The sequence below is a fragment of the Pundamilia nyererei genome, unplaced genomic scaffold (genome assembly GCF_000239375.1).
Source record: "Pundamilia nyererei isolate P.nyererei 1_Seehausen unplaced genomic scaffold, PunNye1.0 scaffold00137, whole genome shotgun sequence".
Taxonomy (NCBI): domain Eukaryota; kingdom Metazoa; phylum Chordata; class Actinopteri; order Cichliformes; family Cichlidae; genus Pundamilia; species Pundamilia nyererei.
Genome location: NW_005187538.1, coordinates 1200427 through 1203460, shown reverse-complemented (window position 1 = coordinate 1203460; position 3034 = coordinate 1200427). Strand labels below are relative to the sequence as shown.

At 40.9% G+C, this 3034-nt stretch overlaps 1 protein-coding gene across 1 annotated transcript in view; it reads right to left on the bottom strand.

Moving 5' to 3' along the window:
• The window catches only part of coro2ba (coronin, actin binding protein, 2Ba), a 25177-nt gene that overhangs the window by 4625 nt on the left and 17518 nt on the right, over window positions 1–3034 (bottom strand). Inside the window, exons 8-10 of the mRNA XM_013913568.1 lie at window positions 2735–2831; window positions 2253–2365; window positions 1660–1857 (exon numbers count right to left, since the gene is read on the bottom strand). Coding sequence (XP_013769022.1) covers window positions 1660–1857; window positions 2253–2365; window positions 2735–2831 — 408 coding nt within the window. The remainder of the gene's footprint in view (window positions 1–1659; window positions 1858–2252; window positions 2366–2734; window positions 2832–3034) is intronic.

Genomic DNA, 3034 nt, shown 5'->3' with positions numbered 1-3034 from the left:
AGTACTATCTCAGCCCATGTCTACACACAAATAATGAAGACAACTTTCTTCAAATACAATTTAAATAGTATAAAGTAAACAATATTAGTTATAATAAAAACTCCTGTAGGTCATTATTTGATCTTCCAAAAAGCCCATGAACCAAAAAATCTTCACAAAACTAAAAAACTAAATGTAAATGTCAATAATACAAAATACTGACTGGAAAGCATCTCTTATTTAAAAAAAATTTCCTTTACAAAATAGTGACCATACTATAGTTTTAATTGCCGAGCATATTAAAATCACACTCGTGGAAAACAAAAAAAACCAAAAACCTGTCTATTTACATTGATTCTGATTCAGTGAAATACGCGTGGTTGTAAGAACAAAATTGGCAGGTGTGTGGGTTTTGTGAATCGGATGGTAATTTTTGCAAATGCACATATTTAACCCTAACCCACTGAGAGCAAACACAATGTGAGAAGGAAAGAACGGGACTTTCAAAACATACTTTTAACATCCTGAATTTCATTTCTCTTCGCTTGAATAATCAGACCGCATCTTATCTTTAATACCTCTCAGTAGCATACCACCCAATAGTGCACTTTACCCCCAGACTGCCGGCTTGCTTGTGCTTCCAAGGATATTTAAAAGTAAAATGAGAAGCAGAGCCTTCACTTTTGTCTTTTGTCCTGTATTCCTCCTCTCACCTCTAACTGGTTGCGGCAGATGGCCCCGCCCCTCCCTGAGCCTGGTTCTGCAGGAGGCTTCTTCCTGTTAAAAGGGAGTTTTTCCTTCCCACTTTCCTTCCTACTTGCTCATGCTTGAGAGTGTGTGTGTGTGTGTGTGTGTGTTGCTTTAGAGTATAAAGCACCTTGAGGTGATTTGGCAGTATATGAAAAAAAAGTAAATTGAAGTGAACTGCATTAGTGTTCACTTGGTTTGAGTTCTTATTTTAAAGCTCCATGAAACATGAACATGAAGAGCTTAGATGTTGTAACAGTTAAAATGGGGGGTAGCACCTTCATCTATCTGACTACTCTCCTGTCGAGCCAGCTTGGGTTCAGGGCAGACACTCTCTTTACTGTTATCAGATCAGATGACCCAGTCCATTAGCCATGCTGCTATAGGCCCGGGTTCTTTGGGGACTGCCCATGAAGCACTGATCACTTCTCCATCACTCCCTTCTCTCTTACTCCCCATGCATTTTTATGCCACTGTTAAGCACAACATTCACTTTGTCATCTCTGTCCTATAGTTTGTGCTTTATCTTGTTTTTGTTTACCATCTTTCCACATTTCTCTCCTTTCATTTCCCCCACCCCAGCTGATAGCTGAGACCAGCTAAAGTTTCTTCCTGCTAAAATGGAGTTCTACCTCCCTGCTGTTGTTAGAGGGCTATTGAGGATTTTCTCTCTAATACTCTTACTGTAGAAGCTTGAGATGACTATTGCTGTGAAGTAGTGCTCACAATATAGTAAAGTTGAATGTTAATGAACTGGACTGGATTGCATCAATTAAAATAAATCAACTGTGGGGATTTTTTTTAACCATGCTGGTGATAACACAAGCTACATGTTGTCAGTGCATGATTCAGCAAAACAAAAACACTCAGTGACTGAAGTTTGCTGTAAATTAATCTACATTAGCTTTGTTTACTTGTTAGAGGCAACCTTGCATGCAAGTCATCATGGAAATCAGTTGCAGCAAATGAATAAGATGCCGCTCCCCTATTAAAATGCTGTTTAACAAGCCAGACAAGTGCGTCTCTGACGGGTTGCTTACCTCTATCAATTCCGCTCAGCCACTCGCTGGCCGACAGGGCCGGTTCTGTTCCTGCCGTCATGGGGTAGATGTCCTCCTGGTACGTGTCTGACTGTAAACAAACATTTTCAGATGTCTCAGCAACCATTTGCTCAGCACTGCTGATTATCTCAACGTTCGGATGTCTTTGGTAAAGAGTTTTTATCTCAAAGAATTACATACGGTTTTGATAATTTTCCACCTTTTGACTTTGAGATGCTCATTCACCAGTCTGCTTTTAAACACACGTCTTAGGTCAAATAAATGGTATTAGATTAATTCTTCCTGTTCTTGTTTCTTCTTGCTCTGATTTTGTATTCATCACAAACCAAGGTATTATAAGTCCAGTGTTCCCAAGAGGTGTTGGCTAAAATCTAACAGCTTTTTTGACTTAATAAATGCTGGTTATCATCTGCTGAAGATGAGACTGATAATAACAGAATGGAGTCTAATTTCATTCCCACTCACCCTTCTTGGCACAATCATGGAAACGGGCTCAATCAAACCCTTGAGGGTGACCAGTTTGTAGAAGCGGTACACCTCGCAAGCTGCCACATCCATCCCGTGCTTTGGCATCACACCTGCAGACAGGAAAAGAGGCATGTGGTGACGGCTGTTTTGCCAACATCCCTTTCCTAGAATTCATTGTTTGTCTCATCAACAAGATACAAAAACAACCTGCTGCAGCGTGACATTGATGGACAAGTTAGTGAAGCTCTTTAAGCTTTTTTGAGCAAATTTCCAATTCGGACACCTCATTTTTATTTTCTCCAGTAAATACGGTCCTTTCAGCTACGCAACACCGTTTTTAGAGGTGTTGAGGGCTGAGCTCATTTTCACAGTGATTCATTCCACCTCTCCGTTTCTAAAGACAGTTAATGACTGGGTTAGCATTTCTCTTTCTCCTCTGGCAGGACAGATCAGATACTGCTGTTCAGCAACTGGCTTACCTAGTCCTTTCTGTGGGGCAGGGGATCGGAACTCCATTAGGTACTGGATGTACGGCTTCTCTGTGGTGATTTCAAAGTAACGGATGTTGCCGTCCCCCTGCCAGAGCAACAGAACATGGTCATTACCTCTGAGCAATTGAAGCTACATCTTTTTTGCTGCTGTGCTCAGATTTCCAGAACAAGCAATGCTTCTCAGACTTTGACTTCCCTTTATTACTCAAGTTAAATTGAACACACACACACACACACACACACACACACACACACACACACACACACACACACACACACACACACACA